At 37.6% G+C, this 18,908-nt stretch overlaps 1 protein-coding gene and 1 long non-coding RNA gene across 5 annotated transcripts; one reads left to right on the top strand and one right to left on the bottom strand.

Annotated features, from left to right (window-relative positions):
* Window positions 1–2,321: 2,321 nt before the first annotated feature.
* On the bottom strand, window positions 2,322–18,729 carry rpgrip1l (RPGRIP1 like). 4 transcript variants are annotated; one of them, XM_027173222.2, is made up of 27 exons: window positions 18,429–18,721; window positions 18,274–18,317; window positions 17,916–18,023; window positions 17,413–17,557; window positions 16,958–17,271; window positions 16,768–16,873; window positions 15,987–16,130; window positions 15,735–15,840; window positions 14,611–14,757; window positions 14,425–14,498; window positions 14,199–14,338; window positions 13,993–14,099; window positions 13,857–13,907; window positions 12,846–13,025; window positions 12,588–12,705; window positions 12,055–12,507; window positions 11,031–11,173; window positions 10,354–10,714; window positions 10,046–10,254; window positions 9,802–9,891; window positions 9,623–9,685; window positions 9,382–9,529; window positions 7,264–7,361; window positions 5,033–5,219; window positions 4,087–4,171; window positions 3,788–3,924; window positions 2,322–3,259 (listed from the first exon to the last, which is right to left on the bottom strand). In XM_027173222.2, the coding sequence occupies exons 2-27, from the start codon at window positions 18,281–18,283 to the stop codon at window positions 3,132–3,134; spliced, it is 3,852 nt and encodes a 1,283-aa protein (XP_027029023.2). In that variant the 5' UTR covers window positions 18,284–18,317; window positions 18,429–18,721; the 3' UTR covers window positions 2,322–3,131. The 4 variants fall into 4 exon arrangements, with proteins under 4 accessions (XP_027029023.2, XP_027029024.2, XP_027029025.2 ...); XM_027173223.2 differs by having other exon boundaries at window positions 9,382–9,526; XM_027173224.2 differs by lacking the exon at window positions 18,274–18,317.
* LOC125145787 lies at window positions 6,860–7,972 on the top strand. Its single transcript, XR_007144223.1, has 2 exons — window positions 6,860–7,150; window positions 7,244–7,972. It is a non-coding gene; the product is annotated as an uncharacterized LOC125145787 (long non-coding RNA).
* Window positions 18,730–18,908: the final 179 nt, after the last annotated feature.

Here is an 18,908-nt window from a genome sequence, read left to right as displayed (position 1 = left end):
AGGAGACAAACTAAATGTAAGCGTGCTCGAGCACACACTCGTACACGCTCAAGAAAACAAATATTCCACAAGGAACCAGATCGGTCAATCTTTGAACAACGGTCTGTACAGTAGCTTAAAAACTGTAAAAGTTTAACAGTGAAACAGAGCATGACAGCGCTGAATTGAACGTGTAATTTTGGAAGTGACATGCTGTGCATATATTAAAGTGTTGTTAATGCAGAGCCAGCCAAAAAACGAGGTCAGAAGGCCTGTGACCCAAGAGTCAGTTACTTAACCCAAGGAATGTTAAAGCTGTCACGCAAAGAGACAGTTTAAAAATAAGGGGCAGGCTAAGCTAAAAGGCACCGGTAGTGAACTCTTTAGCTAATTATTACGGTATATCAGGGCAGGTAACAGGGCTGACACCCAGGGAAGGAAAGCTGACTAGGCAAGAGGTTAAGAGATTACACTGTGCCCTATGACGGAGAAATCTCCCGCTCTAACGCCTCAGGATCAGTGAGTCGTGGCGAGAGTGAGACAGATTGTAGGCTGCAATATGACAAGAGCAATGTTCACACGCCACCTACTGGCTGCTTGGCATTCTTTCCTCTAGAACTTTAAAATTAAGAGAATTCTCTGCTATTCACAAGACAGACTCAAATCATACTTCATAATACAGCTCATTTTTGACTAATTATTTGTTCATTCTTAGCACTCAGTATTTTAAATATTTTGGTTCCTGTACATCACTCAGTTAAACTATGGGTTGTAAGGTTTACTCTAGCTTTACCCTAGACATCTTTCTCTATTTGCCTCAGTGCATCTTATCTGAATAAATTTTTTTTTTCCTGGCGCAAGAAAAAAATCTCCCTATATTCCAATACGAAAGCGAGAGATCAAGGTCACGTCTTCATGCACCCCTGATCATGTGGTTGACAGTGCAGTGAGGAAGTACTGGCTGGTAGGCAGTGGCGCACACAGCGTAATGAAAGCCCTAGACAGGCAAGAGCTTCATCCAGTCACACTTAGACGAGTGCAACGCTGCGGCTGGTGCGGGAGCAGTCACTCAAAACCATGGCGAGCACTAAATACAGGACCAGAGGTCAGAGGTGACGGATTAAGAAGACAGGAGTGAAAGACAAACATCATGCACCATTGCCCGCAGTGGGCCTGTTGCCTGCAGAAACACGGTGAAGCACTCCTATGCTGTCTACTTAGGCACACGTGTCATAGTTTGAAATAAGACCATTACCAATTCATGAATCCATACTTAGCCATATGTCACGTCACTTTTAAAGAGCAAAAAAGAAATAAAATAAATAAATAAATAAACAAATGTCCTGACATGAAACACTGCCATTCAAACTGCGCACCGAGCACTGGGTCTACTCATGTTTATCATCACTCACACACATAAGGTGAGATTTTGAAGTTTGAAGCTTCTGTTGTTTTTTTGTTTTTTTTTTTTAGATGGAATGAAATCATGTACGAGAGAAAACATGAGGCTAGCGAAGGTGGTATAGAGACAATCCGTTTAAATGCACAGTGACACTTGTCTCAGACTTGTTATTTCAGTGAATAGTCCCAGGCCAGGCTCATTTCGGATCTGGCTGTAGTAAGTGGCCTTGGTGGAATCAGGGGTTATCCCTGTCATGAAAGTGACATTTCCCTCTTGTAGCTAACATGCCTAATTGAGGACTAGTAGTGTACAGTTTCCACTCAATGGCAAAAAAGCTGAGTGTAAAATGACAGATGGGCCAAAAGAGGAGAAGGAGCCATGAGGCCACCCACCTGCCTGTCACAGCTGTCAAAGGGCTGTGCTCCAATCATCTGCACATGACAATGTGACCCGCCCCGCGTCTTAGCCCTGAATGCCTAATGAGACCACTTGGGACACGTCTTCGTGTATTTTTTTTTCTGTATTCCTTTTCAGGTGGCAGGGTCATTTGCATGTGTTCAGGGTGGAGGTGAATGTCTCAAGGGAAGTGCCGGGCAGCAGTGATCGATGCTATTGATCAGCTCCTGAGCAGAGCTAATGATGAGGTCAGACTAAACACATAAAGAACTCACACACCATGTCAGTCAATACCACGGATCAGTTAGACTGACAGACTTACCGTGCAGCAGGCCAAATCCGTTAAACGCTCTGATCACACAGTTGCTTGCTACAAAAACATATGTGCATATGGACCAACAGTGACAGCCAAGAAGCAAAACGTAACACAGAACATCTTTTAATAAAATAACACTGCATATGAAGAGCTAATGAATATCAAATACATTAATAAATACTGACATTTCTAATTCTGGAAAACATCTGAAACAGTAGCGAAAGACGGTTTGAATAAATATGACTATTTTTATTTGTGCTCAGTACAAAAAATAATACTATTCTCTTAAATAAAATGTCAGAAGTGAAGTCCAAATGAAGTCCAGATGAATCCAGCACAGAATCGGAGAGTCATCAGCAGAGTGAGAGCATGTACTCCATGAGGCAACGTGCGTGAAAATGGGCATTAGCATGTTAAAGAGATGGCTTAAATCCCATTAAATTCAGTTAGATTCCATTCCACTTCTTCAATATAAAAACAGCCGTGTGGCACACAGTGGCTAATAAGACTTAACAGGCTTTTCATTAAGCGGTTATTAATGTGCTAAACATCATCAGCACATCAAACTGAGCACTAAAGGCTTTAGACCCACAGAGAAATACTCATATCATAATGAATGTCACACTGTAGGGGGAATGAAGCCCTTTGATAGTATTCATTTGGAAGGGAATTTGCTATGCCTGTTATTATTGCCTTTTGTTGTTTTAGAGGATTATGCAAAACAAATCAGGTCTGTTTCCTCTTCATGGAGGAAGCATACTTCTTTTTTTTTTACTAATTTCCTTACTAAATGAAACTATAAATATGTCTAAACGTGACCATAACATGCTCCCTGCTGTGCTTTGATAAAAACAACACAGACTGGTGATTCTCTGTGTGTGACAATTTTATCACTGATTTTCTACTGGTTTTATGCACGGCACATGCGAGATGTGACCAGGCTCTGTCGGTGTAAACAATCCCACTAAAGTCGCCTGATTTATTTACATCAGGCCTTCTGGCTGCTTCCTCAGGCTGTGTACTGCTTTCTCTCTGCAATTATCTTTCAGACTGGAGCTTAGATTGACCATGGTCTGGATCCTCCATTATGGACCTGAAAGCCTCCAGAGCTTCTACAGTCACCTTCAGAGTCCCCACTACTTCAGTGCTGTCCTGCACATCCACAACTACACACATAACAAAGTGGGTGAAATAATCGTGTGATTATAAGTAAGCAAGTAAGAACAAATTGATTTTTTAGGCTATAAACATTTTCATTGTGTAATGAACGGCACACTGTGCTGTTTAACCATTTATACTGTAGTTCAATTGAATGTTGTGGAACATGTGCAAGACAAATTAATTCCTGATATCACTTGCATTATTGCAATATATAACTACAAATTTATGTTCTGTCAACCGCCTCCTGACAGCACATAAAAAAAAAAAATTAAAAAAAAAACAATGTATGAAATTAAGAAATGTACTAATTATAAAAAAGCACTGATACCGGAGGCTTCTTCCGTAAATCTAAAATAAATATCATCTTACAAAAATCTTCATCATTGACAATGAATTTCTGTTGTTAACTATCACATTTTTATGTTTAAAACTGTGTGCCGTGTTTAATAACATTATTAGTCATCACTAATAACATGTATATTAAAACCATGTATGGAATAAAAATGTATAGAACTCAACACTGAAACACTCACTGTCAAGGCTGATGTCGATCATGTCCCTCTGCTTCTTCAGAATGTCAGAAAGGCGGAAATAGGCCACACCCACATCCTCACACTCCTTCTCCTGCTCCTCTTCCTCAGGTGGGTCACTCACTAGCATGAACCTAATGCTGAAACAACCAGTGACTGAACAGTAAAGACTAAATACTAATATTTGAATTAGTTCATTAATAGAAAATACTTACAAATACTGATGAAATTCCTATGAAATACTGATGAAATAGTGCAAAACTTTTACACAAAGAAGAAAAAAAAAGGCAAAAGATTAATACTTCTCTAGCTTTTTGTTCCTTCCTTCCAGTACGGCTCTAAGCATGTGACGTCTGGCCTGGTTATTCTCCACATCCACATGGATCACTGTCAACACAAAAACCAGGCTAAATCTGTTACAGAGTCTTATAATAACGACACTCAACATGGTGAAACCTCATAAATCAAGTCACAAATCACAAAACACAAAATGTAAATAAATAAAAAATAAATAAATAATTTTTTTTTTTTTGTCTAATATACAAGCAGTCAGCACAGCGAAGAATGTTAATTATTCATTATAGACTATTAGCAACAATATAAGGGAAAAATACAACCTGAATGACTGGCATAGTAATATTTTTAATTACCGTTATTTAGCATTCAATATATTTAATTGTGCAAAAGTTTTATTTCATGATAAATGCTGAGTGGACTTTTGTCTCTTTAATCAGGTTTCTTACATTACACACTATGCCATTTAATAAAGTTGCATCTCTGCTAAACTTTGCATCAAGTGTTTGCTGTCTCCTTCTACTTCTGTGTCTAATCTCTCATTAATATGACATTTAACGCTGCTGGAAAATCCTGATTGAGAAAAGAAGCTTTTTTTCCTCATTAGCATGACACACATTAGCAAAGATATACAGAAATACAGTACTAACAAACAAATCTGCAGTAAAAGTACCTTGAACATTTTAGAATATATGTCTCCTTTAAGGTTTCAAGAACAGACTGACTGGTGAAATGTTGCTCCAAATAAAACAGTGCAAGCATAAAGCTCCAACTAGGCTGCCTCTTAAGTATAAACCTTATATATTAGGTCTATAATAACTAAGGTGTATAAATATTGAGAGTATTATATTAACTAACCCTAGGTCACACTCATGCTCAGATTTTGTCAGAATAAAGGCTGTGTTGTGTGTATGTGTGTGTGTGTGTGTGTGTGTTCAGCGGTCTGTTGCACACCGTGGCTGTAGTTGTAGTAGATGCTGTGTCCAGGCAGAGGTTTGGGCAGTGACAGTGGCGTCTCCTCTGAAGGCAGGTCCAGCAAATTATACTCTACAAACAGCCTGACCACACTAGAGTCTGCAGACACTCTGGAGTCTGGCTTCAGATTTAGAGACACAATCTCCACACGGATCCGCTCAGATGGCTAAGACAAAGAAACACAGCACAGTACTTTAGTTTAGTTGCTTAAAACACTCTCATTCTGAGGAGGGAACGATCTGGAGGTGCATGCCTTCAAAAATTATATATATATAATATATATATATATATATATATATATATATATATATATATATATATATATATATATATATAAAAAATCTTTTTTTTTTTAATTTTTTTTATTTTAATACTACAAAACAAAACTATATACCATTCCTGCACACCACTCCAGCAGTACCAGCATTAACAATAAGTAGTATTTAACATGAAAAATAATAATACTAGTTCCAATTGAGTTCCATCTCAATGCAGAGAGTCTCTCTTCATATTCTATACATGGCGAATCATCTTCCAACATTTTTAGAGTATAAAGAATAATAGCCACAATTATCTTTTTCACAGAGATGACACACTGTCCACAGGGACTGTCTGAGTTGTAATGATGGATTCACCCGAAGCTATTTGTCTCTGACTTGTGTCAGTCCATCAAGTATCCAAGTCTAGTTATCAGTTTAAAGAGTCTTCACCATGAAGACTGTCAGTTAAGAGAGTTTGCTTTAAAAGCTGTCTGTCTTTTTGGATCTCTCATCTGTCTCATCATATAGATTCTTTCAGCACTCTCTCCATCACCTATCATTCTGTCTCTTGTCCAATCTTCCAACTGGATGATGAAGACAGTGTTGAGTGACTTTATGGCAGTCGGTTGTGTGATTTGACACCTCTTATGGGATCGGAATAACGCTGCCAGTATCACTCAAATAAAGATGTTCCAGTTCTTACATCTCATTCAGAATGATAAGTCACAGCACATATTTGTGTAAGACTACAACATGCAAACAAGCCAAGTTTTAAAATAAACGAATAAATGACTACAAATAATACACAGCTCTCATACAAACCCCCCCAAAAACTAAATTAATAACAACAAATACTCATAAATATCTTGCCTCCTATATCTGGAAATATTAGACCACAAATAATTCTCAGTTAATGAAATAAAAATGCACTTTGGCTATTATTATTATTATTATTATTATTATTATTATTATTATTTTATTGTTATTATTGTTTTTTATTGTTGTTCTAATCAATTTTCTATCAATATAAGAGAGGCATATAGTAAATTACAATTTTTCACAATTTTTTCTACTAGCCTTATTGTTTTGCATTAGTTGTGATTATGATCAAGAAAATTAATTAAAATAACGTTGATAAAGCAACAAATGTAACATGTGTGATGTATATTTAAACATTATTTAAAACAAAACACAGCTGAAATCCAGATAGCAAAATTATAATTACAGCATTTTCCTAAATGCTGGAACTGTTACTGGAAGATACTGTTATTGTATTAATGCATATGATTATGGTTTGTAACTCTTGTGAATACATATTTTAAAAAGGTATGTTTTACATAAACTACATAAACTTTACATCGACAAGTATTAAGTCATTATTTTCAATTGATTACTAATAATTGATCAGCTTAAGTGATTTTTAGTAACGAACTAAAGATGACGCTACTGTTTAATATTAATAAATGTATTTATGTTGTATACCGTTGAACTTTTATTATTGCAAACTAATTCACTAAGATGCCTTACGGAGTTATTCCATAAAACTGCCATTATTATTTGAAACTATTCAAAAACTAACTCACAAATAATTAGTCATTTAGTGTGAGCTCCACTTGAAGAAGTACATATAATTTCATTACCATTTTATAGCAAACATGGTCCATATACAGGAAGAACTTTAAGCAATGTGCCCAAAAAATGTTGTTTTTTTGTTTGTTTGTTTTTTTTTTTTTTTATCATTGACAGCCTGCAACTTTACTTCCTACAACTGAAGTTAACTTCAACATCAGTGAAAGTTGTTTCTCCCCTCAGCTGGAGCCTCATTATCAGTATGAAGGTCAGCATGTTTCAGCCTATTCTGTGTTAAAATCTTTAGGCTTCTGATAAAAACAGTCTGGATGTAAGTGAAATAACCTTGATGCTTTAACAGAATCACATAGGAGTACACACCTGTTTCCGGGCCGGAGTAGACTGGGCAGGCACGATGCAGTCGTCGCTGTCTGAAAGGATCGATTCGTTCAGATCTGAGCATTCTGCTGGCTGTACGTCTAAAGAAAGAATGAGAGCAACTGCATTATAAAGCACCACAGCTATGTCTGTCGAAAAGCATGAAGAGAAAAACAAGTGATTTGGCAAAGGATTGAAAGCATTAGTGTAGTCTCCTTCTCTCTTACCCCAATAACAACACTACCCCATAGACCAACAGAAGATAAGAGTGACATGTTGGACTTTTAAAGAAAGCCTCCTTGGCCAAGGTCAACAGCATTAACAATTATATTGTTGGCTGCCAAGAGACAACGTTTCACAGTATTGGAAACAGCTTGTGCAATATTTATGTTTGGGGTTTTTTTTGGTATTTTTTCTTCTCACATTGCTGTAAGAAGGTCTTCCCTCACCAAGGCCTGGCAAACAACAGGGCAGGGGCATTTTCCACAAAGCCAGAACCCAATTGATTTTCCAAGAATGCATGTGGGACCTAATCTACAACAATTCAAGCGGGACTTGTATAAATGAACTGTACTGCAAGCATTGTGAAAAAATTAAAAACACTGAGAAATACAGGGAAAATACACCTAGCATTCGGAAACAGAGACGTATCCTGTTTAGTATCCTAATAATTCAGATAATTAATAGCCTGAAATAAAGAACATGTACAACATTTTTTTTAACCTTTGGTGGTGATGTAATACTTGCACTCTGCATACATTTGCTACAGTTTAATTGGGGTTCAGTGTTTTTGAGTTTATGAACCAACAGAAATGTAAACAATTACACCAACCAACAGTTTCTCTAGAACCTTAAGTTATGACACATAATAATAACTGCCAATTATTTTTTCAAGTCAATAAAAACATACACAAATCCAAATTTACATTAAATTAGCATAAAAACATAAAACTATCTTTTTCTGTTTTCACAGACATTGTTTGAATTAGAAGTGCAAGCAGCAGGTGGATTTGCTCAATTGTCTAGTTTTAAAATTCAGACAAACCTTACTAAAATTTGACATGTAAGACTCCATGAATGTCCCCAAATCTTAAGAGGATAGATGTACTGTTTACAACTGGATAGTGTCATGTAGTGTTTTGTAGGTAATGAAAATGTCTCTATGAGAATAAAACTTTTGATCACCTTAAGCAAGACAATTTGCTATGCCCCTTATGTGTCTTTGCAGGACATGCTTTATTTGTGTGTCCTCTGAAACACAGAATGCACAAAAATGCAACTTTTTGATGCTGAGACACACCGTCCGTTGGAGAAAAGAACTAACTGTCTTCTTCCACATGTATGAGATTGATGCATTCCCTTCCACCCAGGGACTTGGGAACACTAAGCCCACTAGGAGCAGCACATAGTGACCATCCATTCAATCCATACCATGAGCTCCACATAGACCAGTGTGGGTAACACCAAAGCACACTTCAGGCCAAATGTATATCAATGAACTATATCAATGAAACATGGGAGATGGGGACTGCCACAGCAAGTGTAGGTGTAATTACAACACAATTATTATAGGTATAAGACAGTGGGACAGTGAAGAAATGCGAATCAGACTCTTTTTTCTTAAATATTCATGAATATCACTACCATACAAATGCTTGTCTATAAACCTACAGGCGATTATGCGTCGTATGATTAGGCCATTTCAAGTACATTTCTTTAAAGTTAGCTCCAAATATGCATCTTATACACATGACATTATCATTATCTGAAATACAAGTATTAGAATTAGAATTAGAAAAACAGAATTAGAACTGCTGTGATATAAACATATCTCATGTATGTGGAAAATGTGTGATAAACATGGCCTTATCGTTTTTCACATCTAAAGCCTGTCAATTGCCAAAAACATGACTGATGCAAAAAGACTAGATGTTCTCACATTTCACTCCTAGAATTGTTTAAAGACTGCATTAGACAATTTGAGTCTCATTCCCTAAAACAATACCTCTTTTCTCAAACAATCCTGAAACGAGACATACACACACCCACACGCACACGCACACACACACACACACACACACACACATATATTAAACAAATCAGACACTAAATATGACCCACCATCTTCTGGCTCTTCCAGCTCCTCCGAGATCTCAGACTCATCAGATGCAGAGTGAGAGCTGCCTGCAAACACCTGTCCCTCTGATAAATTAGACTGTTCATCATCTTCCTCAATGATCTGGCCCACCTGGACCACTTGGACACTCTGCTAACAATACAACACACTTTTTTCAGAACGCAGGTAGGGGGAAATAAAATCTATAACTTTCTTCCAAATCTATAAATTCCCTCATGCACAAACCTTGTTTGTAACAGTAGAGAGCCTGTTCTCTTGATCACCACAGGGGGGAGCACTTCCTCCTTTCTGAGAATTTAATAACACACAATCTCTAATTGCCATATCTTATATATTTACATAAAAAAACAGTTATTTAAGAAGTAGGTATGTTATGAACAAAAGCTAGGTTGGATTTCTCCTACCTGGATTTCAGGCTCCGTCACATTTGAGAATGAAACCTTTTTAGTAGCTGGTTTTGTAAGGTTACGCGATCTGGGCTTCGGCAAAGGAGTCTAAAATATTAAGTCAGATACAAAGTTTATCAATTATTTACAACTTTCAAACAAATGTTATTGCCTTTCACATTCTTTTAAAAAAGAAATATACACAGTATTTTTGCAAAAATAGAGACATCTTATACGCTCATGGGATGGGTTAAGTCTTTACCGTAGCAGGAATAATTTCATTCACGTCCTTTCTATTAATATTTCCAGATTCATCAGTTGCTAGCTTAATTTGAGCCTCTTTGGTGAAAAACTTGGCCTGCTCTGGTGCTGCTGCCAAGCCAGAAGGAGGCAAGTACGTAAACTTCCATTTGAGAGTCACGTCTATGTAGCCACTGGGCAGACCAGCTGGGTCTGTTAGCTCAAATGTACCTGGTAAACCAACATCACACATAAACTTATCAGAATTACAAGCAAAATAAAAATACCAAGAAATGAAGTGTATATATGAACTGTACAGAAAATCCTCACCAGTGATGGCCTTATCATGAGCCAGAGATATGAGCGGCACGTTGGCTTTGCCTAGGTAGAGCGGATTCTCAGAATCCAAATCATCAAACACAAAGAGGGTTAAAGCCTCTGTCTTTAAATATGCATCAAGTTCAGAGTTCATGGTCAGAGGAAAAGTCATGTGGTCATCAAACTGTGGCTCACTGGTGGAGGAAAGGATCGGTGTATCATGGTCAGGGAAGTTGTGGAATTTGTAAATGATGTATGGACTGGGTGTATGAGGTCCTCTGGATTTCAGTTTACTGCAACAGCATATTGTGATGTAGAGTTCGTTCAGGCTTCCATCCTTAAACGAAGAGCTGGAAGCAGGGGTACTTGAAGCCTGGGAAAACAAATGTCGGTGAGCAACAACTAGTGAAACTGTGTGAACAAATTAATTACTTATTAATTACCCTACATGATAGACAGCTAACAAAAATGCAATTCAGTAACTTTGAGCCACGGAAATAACTTCGATATACAGTAACACAAATGATCTGGAAGTGTTCTAGAGTGATAAACACTATAATTCAAGATTAAACAAAATTATGATGAATATCCAGAGCATATACCAGTAACACTGGGCACAAGGTAGAAACACAACTTCACACTTTCTTTAGTAATACTCGCTGTATTACTAAAGAAAGTACTATCAGTACCTGGCTCTGGTCTTTAACATTGGTGTTGATATAGCCTACAGCTTTGACTCTCTCCTTATACAGACGAATGGCTTGCTCCATAGGAACCCTCAGTCTAAGCCAGTAGTCCAAAGTGCCAAAAACTCGGATCTCACCACTAACTCCTATAAGACAATTCCAGTTAAACCAGTGCATGCAAAAACACATTCTGTGAGTTTAAACCCCGATGCTGGTATATTGTACATGACAAATTACAACAAACATGGGCCTAATGTTCTAAAAGTGTTTTCATGTAGACTGCAAACTAGTACCTAACTATAAAATTAACATTTATGCTTACTTTAGGTCTCTTTATAAAGCCATCGATTATATACCTTTAAGCAGCACAGTTACATTGTTTCTAGGTAAACAGGCATTATTGTATATGAGAAAACTATGCACAGATGTAACCACTAGAGGGGGAGTCAGAAAAATCTCTTTCATACTACAAGCTTGGAGATTTTGCACCATCTACTCTGCACTGTGCATATACTCAGTCACTTTACTAATAATAAAGTGTAAACATATAAATTCATTCAATTACCCAATCACGGAGCAGAGGCACGATGTAGAGAATCATGAAGTATGTTTACATCAAACATCAGTATAAGAAAAAATGTTATCAGGGATTTCAGAAGCTGCTGATCTAACGTGATTTTCACGCACAACAGTTTGTAGAGAATGGTGTGAAATACTAATCAACCAGTTTCTTATAAACTCCATGTTGATGAGGCATGTTAGCTGCCCAAAGTGGTTTGAGATTACATAAAGTTTACAATAGCTCAAATATCCATTCTGTACAACCATACTGAGCAGAAAGGCATCTCAGAACTCAACACATGGAACCTTGAACACTGTTCTGGCCATGCCACAATCACTCTGATGCAGGATGTGAAAATGAGCTAATGTACTTGACCTGTATCTGTACAGGTTTATATACTCTGTTGCTTCCACATGATTGATTGATTAGAGTTATGCAGCAAATGCAGAATTTCTCTGAACTAACCTACAAGCTGTAAAGTGCCAAAAACTTTTCCGTCCCTCTCCAGCACCTGACTCAGCCGTATCTGTCCTGCAGCGATGGTGTGGAAAGTCAGGCCCTCGGCCAGCTGTACTTCCACAGTGATAGAGCTGCTGTGAATATAGTGCAGTAAGAGATCGTCCACCTTCACAAGGTACTGCGAGGTGAAATTATAAACTGGTTGCTGCCCTCGCACCACAGCTGTGGACTGCAGCTCAAAGTCGTAAAAGGCATAAGTGCAGAAAGTGGAGGGGTCTTTGTCACCCAGACTGTCCAGAGTCTCAGGACTGAAGCATGCAGTGCCAAGGTGGATCTCCAAAAGGTTCTCTCCTCGAGCCAAGTGTACTGTTTCATCAAACTCATCAGTCACATCATCTTCTGTGATGTCGGGACGGAAGACGTGGGCCTTGGTACCATAGGCAATGTCTTTTAACTGGGCTACATAAATAAAGAAGAATATTAGGAGTTATTGTAAGCATTAGCTGAAGCACTGTAAAGTATTTTGAGTCTAGTCAAACCTTCAAGTTTCTTTATTTTTGCAGCTCTCATGTCCAGGATCTGGGCAAGTTTCTCCTGTTTAAGTTCATTGTCCAGCTTCAGATCGTTCATCCTTTGGGTAACTGCTTCGACTTCAGCCTGAACATCATGGTTTTTAACAAAAACTTGAAAGTTTAAAGCACTTAGGCCATAGGGGCAGAGCATGAACCACATAGGAAACACTGGCACTTTTATTTTAAAGCTGAATAACTACTGTCTCGTGTTTATTGTTGTTATACCTGGTAGTCTTTATTGATCTTGTGCTGGATGATCAGCATGTTTCTTGTCTTTTCCAGCTCTTGGACAGTTTCAGCGTAAGTGGCCTGGAGTTCTTTCAGTGAACGTTCTGCATCTATGTGAACCTCTTCTTGTACTTTTTCCAGGAAACCCAACTCTCCCTTCTTCTGTGTCTTACGCACCTGAAAGATAGATTTTATTTAAGTTTGTAATGTTTCAACATTTTATTAAAGATCTGTAACATCTTTGTTGACAAATTCCTTAATCTTTACCTCTTTATATCTGTTCATAAAAACCTATGAAATCTTCATATACAGTGTAAACTAAAAGTAAAGGTGTTCTGATTCACCTCACTGATGTGCTGCCTAGCAACAGGTGATATTTCCATTCATTTTATGGTTATTCATTTCATAATTTGCTATGTAAATCTAATTACCTCACCACTTCCTGAATATAACTTCATACAAAATATACATGAAGCATCGCCTACTATTAGATACAGTACAGATGCACCATTATTATACCATTATTATGCTGTGGTTATAAGCATACCCTATAAAGCCAAACGTTTGTGTACACCTGACCATCATACCGGATCATCTCTAAACTGTTTTCACAAAGCTGAAAGCACACGCATGTGTAGCTTGTCTACAATTTCTCTACGCTAAAACTATGAAGGCCAAACATCGCCCAGCATCACAATGCCCTGTACACAAAAACCACGCTCCTTCAACACATGGTTTGAGAATATTGGAGTAGAAGAACTCAAGAAGAACCCCTAAACACCTTTGGGATGAACTGCATGCCAGGCCTCCTCACCCAACATCAGTACCAGACATCACTAATACTCTTGTTGGCTAAATGGAAACAAATACTGACAGCCACGCTCTAGAGATCTAGCGGAAAGCTTTTCCAGAAGAATAGGGGTTGTTATATGACTATGCATATGACTATGATGGTAAGATGAAAACAAACTTTTGGCTATACAGTGTATGACTGTAATCACTACTTACCTTAATGAGCATCAACGCTTCACTAAGTTCAGCAGCATCTATTTCACTCTCCTACAAAATCAGAATGCAAAATATAATTAGACAAAGACCAAACGTGCATGCTCAGATCCACACTGTTTCTATATTTCACACATACCTTTGAAAAAAACTTAATGCGCTCTTTTATTTCATCCAACTGTTGCTTCTGTTCCAGATAGCTGCGTTGAAGTTCTTTATTCTCATTGATCAGCTTCTCATATGAATCTTTCAAAATATGAAGAGATTTCTTTTGGAAATGCATTTCTTTTCTTTTTTTAAGGACACAAACTCCTAAGAAAATGAAAAATACACAGTTTGGTATACCTCGCTCTGCCTTAACCTTGTCCAGGATTTGGTTTTTATCAGCGAGGTCAGATTTCAGCGCCATCTCCAACTGAGCGATCTGCAGTTTAAGCTGCTGCTCTCTGGTCTTCCACTTCTGTTCCTGACTAACGTCAATGGCGCTGAAAAACAAAATAGGACAAACTTTTAAACCATGGCCTTTCTACTTTGTTCAGTCCTGATATTCTGTTAAAGATTATTTACTTACGTGTTCATTAATTTGTTACAGTTCTCTTTAAGCAAGTCTTTCTCCTTCTCCAAATCCCGAATTTGCTCAAGCAACTAAAAAAAAGAATCTTCTACTGAAATAATGGCTCAAATATATAAGTACATGTTATAAGTTTTAAGTTGCTGATAGCCTCATACACCAATACATGATTGCTTTCAGCAATACCTCTGAAGACCTTCTCTCCTGCAGTGCTTTAGTTTGTAACTGATTCTCCAGGCCCAAAATCCTCAGCCTTTCTTCTTTCAGCTGCCCAGTCAGCTCATCCACTTTAGCCATCGCTGTGTCGTGGCTAGCCTTCAGGGTCTTCTGGCTCTGTAAATATTCATGAGAGAATTAAGCATATATATCTAAATGAACTTCTTTTAAGCAGCATCATGATAACAATTATTTCTTTGCAAGCTCAATGAAGTATGCATTTCAGACAGTCAGGTGAGATAAGGCCACAAACTACATTCATTCATCATCAGTAAACATTTTATCCTGGTCAGGGTCAGGGTGTATCAGGAGCCTATCACTGGGAGCCTATCCTGAGGCAAGAATACACCGTGGGCAGACTCAAGTCATCCTCTGGACACCATACACACGCTCATTTACCCCTAGGTGCAAGTAAGCTAATCTATCTACTGTTGTGTTTTTAGGATGTTGAAGAACACCCACATGGATGCAAGAAGTACATACAAAACTCAACACAGTAAACTGAGCTCAAGATCAAATCTGGGAAAGAGCAGCACTACTGTGCACCGCCGTGCAAACGAATGACATTTAACTGTCTTTTTAATTAGCCTACGATTAGCTTAACATTTTTTCCTATAGTTTTTAAATATCTATTTTAATTTGTAATCTCTTAGAAGAAGAAGCAGACCATAGGGTAAAGAGATAAGTAAAATAAATCATTTAAACACATTTTCAATTACAAACTGGGCCCAACATCAGACAGAACATGTTTGATGTCAGATATCTGCCTCCGGTGGTTAAACACAGCATTGTACCAGGAATCTGGAGCTCATGTAAATGATAATAATACAGTCCCAATTATCTCTGGTTTACCTAAGAAAGCAAGATTGTGTTGTTTTGGTTGATTAAAATAAATACACGAAATACTATTAATTTGCATTACAGATGAAGCTTCAGTCAAACACCTCTCTGCTGATCAGCTGCATTTGGAGTAAAATTGTGCACATTTGTGTTTTTAACCAAACATTCTCTGTAAAGTCTTAATTGAATTATAACAATAATACTAATACTATTTAATTGCACCCATTGCTAAAGTCCTAATGTTCCACTCTTACCTCTTGTAGTTGAAGGAATCTTCCCTCGAGCACAGTGAACAAATTTCCTTTATCAGCCAGTTGTTTCTGTAGCTTTATCATCTCCACATTGTCCTTAATGTTTGACCTGATAATAGATTCAGTGTGCTTACAATAGATCTCAGTGTGTCAATTTAATATATATATATATATATATATGTTTTTTTTAAATACTATTTTATTATGCGTATTACTATTACAATTTACTATGTGTATTAAAATATATGAAGGCACCTCTGTCCAGTGGTCTGATTCTCTCTTAGCTGTAGGATAGACTCCTCGTATTCTCTCTCCTTAATCCGTAGCTGCACTCTCATCATTTCTGCTGATCTCTCCATCTCCTCCATCTGAGCCCTCTGCATTTCTATCACATTTTCCCTTTAAAGACAAGAAGCCAAAAGTAAATTTCTTATTCCGATGGTAAAGAAATCACTTCTCTATCACTATATTTTATCTTGCCTTTAAGATACATTCACAAATACTGTAATTTTTTATCGCTGCTAAATCACCAGTGGAAGTCTGGTACTGGTTGCTATAGCAATAGCGTTTATCAGCACATGTGCTCTTTGCCACAGATCAATTCCACTGGTCATAATGGTAATTGTAATAGAAAATGAATAGTGTTTGGTCACTATGCTGCTGCAATTCACAGTATGTGTGAGCATTGCATTAATCTGCTATTTTGTGTTGTCAAAGAGATTTGTTTTAAATCCTTTTGCTCTCTTTAGTGAAAACATTGTTAGGTATGATTATCCTTCAACCGTGGCACTCATCTGCTGTGCTTACAGCTCACATTCACAAGTTTTTCACAAAATGTACAATTTAAAACATAACAGTTGTGAGACAAGCAGGATCTCCTGCTGTCTTCTTCAAGGTTCTCCAAACTGTCTGAAAGTTCATAAGCAACTTTAAATATCTGAATATCACAGAAGTCTGTAGTTGTCACACAATGTCAGAGGTCTGGATATAAAGGTGCAATACTTTTTTCAGTATTCAGATAACGTGTAGAACTTACAGATTACGGATCTCTGAGCGAGCCTCATCCAGAAGACTGTGTCCATAGCGAGGTAAAAGCCCCTGTGGGGGTCTGCTGCTCATTTCCCCTTCCACATGTCTAGTTCCTGTTGACAAAACATCACTCATTTCAATCACTTCTGTATAAATGCCCTATACATCAGATTACAGTCAGTGCATGTGTATAATACCTCCTCTCTGTGTTATCGGCTGCTGAGGTGATACAGGTGCGTCGTTCGGAGGTCTGCGCAATCCTGAGTTAATGCGGGATTGAATGTGACTGTAGGGGGTTGGTCTACGACTCTGGGTCTGAATTTGCTGTTTTGTTGTGAGAAGACGCTGCTTGAGTCCCTCGTTTTGCTTCTCCAGTTCATGAATCTTCTCTTGCAGCTCCTCAATCATCTCCTCCATCTCAACATTCCGACCTGCTATGACATGGCCTGATGAAGAAGCCTGCTCCACATGCTTTCGGTCTTTCACCAAGCGGATCAGTTTAGTAGCCATCCTGAACACAACACATACCCACAAGCACACACACAAATTTGTCAAAAAGAGAGCAAATTAGTCAACTAAAGCAAACTGACAAGTCCCTGACTGATAGGTAAAAAGTAAATAAATAAAAAAATAGAATAAAATGTGTGTGTGCCTTTTGATCTTGTCCTCCTGTTTGTGTGAGTGCTGTTTAAGTAGGAGGTTTTCCTCCTGCATGCGCAGATATCGGTCCTCCAGATCCTCTCGGCTGATCTTCGCCACAGCTTTCCTCGCTCTGGCATTTTGGGAAAGCAGCGACTCTGCATACAGAATTTCAGACATATGCTGTACTTGCGAATAACACTAAACAGTTTTAGTGGAGCATCCTTAGCTTCAGATATAGGGTGGAAAGTGAGCGGTTGAATAAGGATGCAAAAAAACACCATTGCTTATATGCAGGCAAAAGTTATATTTACAGAATATTTGATTTGTTCCAAGATGCAAAATAAATGATGACACAGTTTCTTTACAGTGCTGAATACCCATCAAAGTATTCGCTCAGATGTGTGATTTTGTGATAAGGTAGATCTTGTGTGTTTTTCTGCTCTTTCACCTTCTCACACTCACATGTTGGCACACATCTGGAGCTATTATACTGTGTGATTATAAGATATTTACCTTTCTCTAAAACCGACATGCCTGCTCCGTTAAGGTTTAAAGTGATGTCTCGAACTGGAATATCTCCAGCAGTCTCGTCAGCCATAGTCAGGCCAGACATTGTTAAATCTGTAAGCACAAATATTCTCTGTCTTTTAAAATGGCAATAATCAGACTGTCTTTCTTTCAGTAACGTAGCTAGTTTATTAGCAAGCTAACATAGTGATACTGTAATGAAACTACACCACAAAGTAACTAGTTGGTGTAAATAAACATACTTAAGCCCAGTTTTCCTACTGAACATTCAAAAATAACTTTAATGCAGAAAGATACGTCTCTTGTTCATGTGTACTTTAATCATGTAAGTTGATCAACTCACTGTTTATCATTTACATGCTAGTAGTAGTATACAATCTTGCTGTCCTGGAAGTAATAAATAGACACATTTTCAATTACATCCAGCCTCCATTGAAAGAACCCATATACGCACGATATTTCACACCGATTAAACTTAATTAAATGCAAATAACAAACCTGTATAATAAATGTAGACATTCACAGAAATCCACAGCAACCGTTGCTAGCAAACAACTGGCCCCCCTCCAAACCCTCTTTCCGAAAAGCATGATGGGAAAACAAGTCCGTTAGCGTTGTAGCACAGAGCACCGAGGCAACGTGTTATATCTGATTTTAATATGAATTATATCGAACATAAAAATACATATGAGGATGAATGATCATTAGTTAATGATTAACGAGCGAGCAAAAGTATTATTACTTATAACTCATCTACATGACTTTGTTTGCAGTCCCGTTAATGCTACATTCAAGTGCTCCATGAATTGTTTCCCACTCGAGAAATCGTTATGACCTAAATCTTGCACAATATACAGATTTTAATCGCTCAACAGATTTTCGTTTTAGTTAAATTATTTATTCTAATATATCTCTATAAATCTATTCTATTCTAAACAAAAAATATGCAACCAAATATGAAATGTGAATGACTTAATT

Source organism: Tachysurus fulvidraco, chromosome 10 (genome assembly GCF_022655615.1).
Source record: "Tachysurus fulvidraco isolate hzauxx_2018 chromosome 10, HZAU_PFXX_2.0, whole genome shotgun sequence".
Taxonomy (NCBI): Eukaryota; Metazoa; Chordata; class Actinopteri; order Siluriformes; family Bagridae; genus Tachysurus; species Tachysurus fulvidraco.
This window is presented reverse-complemented; position numbering and strand designations above follow the sequence as displayed.